The following is a 1,114-nucleotide window of genomic DNA, read 5'->3' as shown; positions in this document are numbered from 1 at the left end:
TCTGAGCCATGACTGAGTGATTTCTCCTTTTCCCTTTCATAGACCCTGGATTTGGGATACAGAAACCTTGATTCTTGATTCCTGCTATGGCCACAACAAATGGAACTCTGGTCTACCCAGCATACTTCCTGCTGGTGGGCATCCCTGGCCTGGGGCCTGGGACCTAATGTCCACTTTTGGCTGGTTTTCCCACTGTGTTGGCCACCCTGGGCAACCTGGCCATTGTCCTCATCATCCATGTGGAAAGGTGCCTTCATGAGCCCATGTACCTCTTCCTGGCTGCGCTTTCTAGCATTGACCTAGTCCTCTCCTCCATTACTATGCCCAAGATGGCCAGCCTCTTCCTGAACTCGGCCAAGATGGCCGAGTTCAACGTCTGTCTGGCCCAGCTGTTCCTTATCCATGCTCTGTCAGCCATGAGTCAGCTGTCCTGCTGGCCATGGCGTTTGACCACGTTGTGACCATCTGCCATCCACTGCGGCATGCTTCTGTGCTCACAGGGCCTATGGTCACCACGGTCACCAAGGTCTGACTAGCTGCCCTGACCAGAGGATTTGTATTCTACCTTCCCCCTGCCCTTCATCCTGAAGCAGTTGTCGTACTGCCAAACACACACTGTCACACATTACTTCTGTCTGCCCCAAGATATTATGAAGCTGTCCTGTACTGACACCACGGTCAGTGTGGTGTACAGGCTCTTCATCATCCTCGCGGTCATGGACGTTGACTCTCTCTTCCCTGGCTTCTCCTGTATCCTCATTCTGAGGGCAGTGTTGGGGCTGTCCTCTCGGGGGGCAGCACTCAAGGCTTTCAACACCTGCATCTCCCATCTCTGTGCTGTGCTGGTCTTCTATGTGCCCCTCATCAGGCTCTCGGTGGTACACAGGCTGGGTGGCCCCACTTCCCTTCTCCGTGTGATTATGGCTAATATCTATCTATCTACTACTACCACCCATGGTTAACCCTATAGTCTATGGAGCCAAAACCAAGGAGATTCATTCACAGGGCCTCCATATGTTCTTACAGGATGGCAGGTGAGCAGGATAATCTCTTCAGTGTCCTCAGTCTCTACCAAAGATGGCAGGATTTGGGTCCTGTTGAACATCTTGGTGAC

General features: G+C 52.5%; 1 protein-coding gene across 1 annotated transcript; it reads left to right on the top strand.

Moving 5' to 3' along the window:
* Nucleotides 1–1,114, top strand: OR51D1 (olfactory receptor family 51 subfamily D member 1). Its single transcript, XM_022563152.3, is given in 6 exon segments — nucleotides 1–152; nucleotides 154–196; nucleotides 199–414; nucleotides 417–565; nucleotides 567–932; nucleotides 934–1,114. Coding segments are annotated over 6 exon segments (945 nt in total). The 5' UTR covers nucleotides 1–86; the 3' UTR covers nucleotides 1,039–1,114.

Source organism: Delphinapterus leucas, chromosome 7 (assembly GCF_059928025.1).
Source record: "Delphinapterus leucas isolate spDelLeu-1000000601 "Yukka" chromosome 7, BTC_Dleu_Yukka2, whole genome shotgun sequence".
Lineage (NCBI taxonomy): Eukaryota > Metazoa > Chordata > Mammalia > Artiodactyla > Monodontidae > Delphinapterus > Delphinapterus leucas.
Note: the sequence above shows the minus strand (reverse complement) of the source record. Positions and strands in the feature narration are given on the sequence as shown.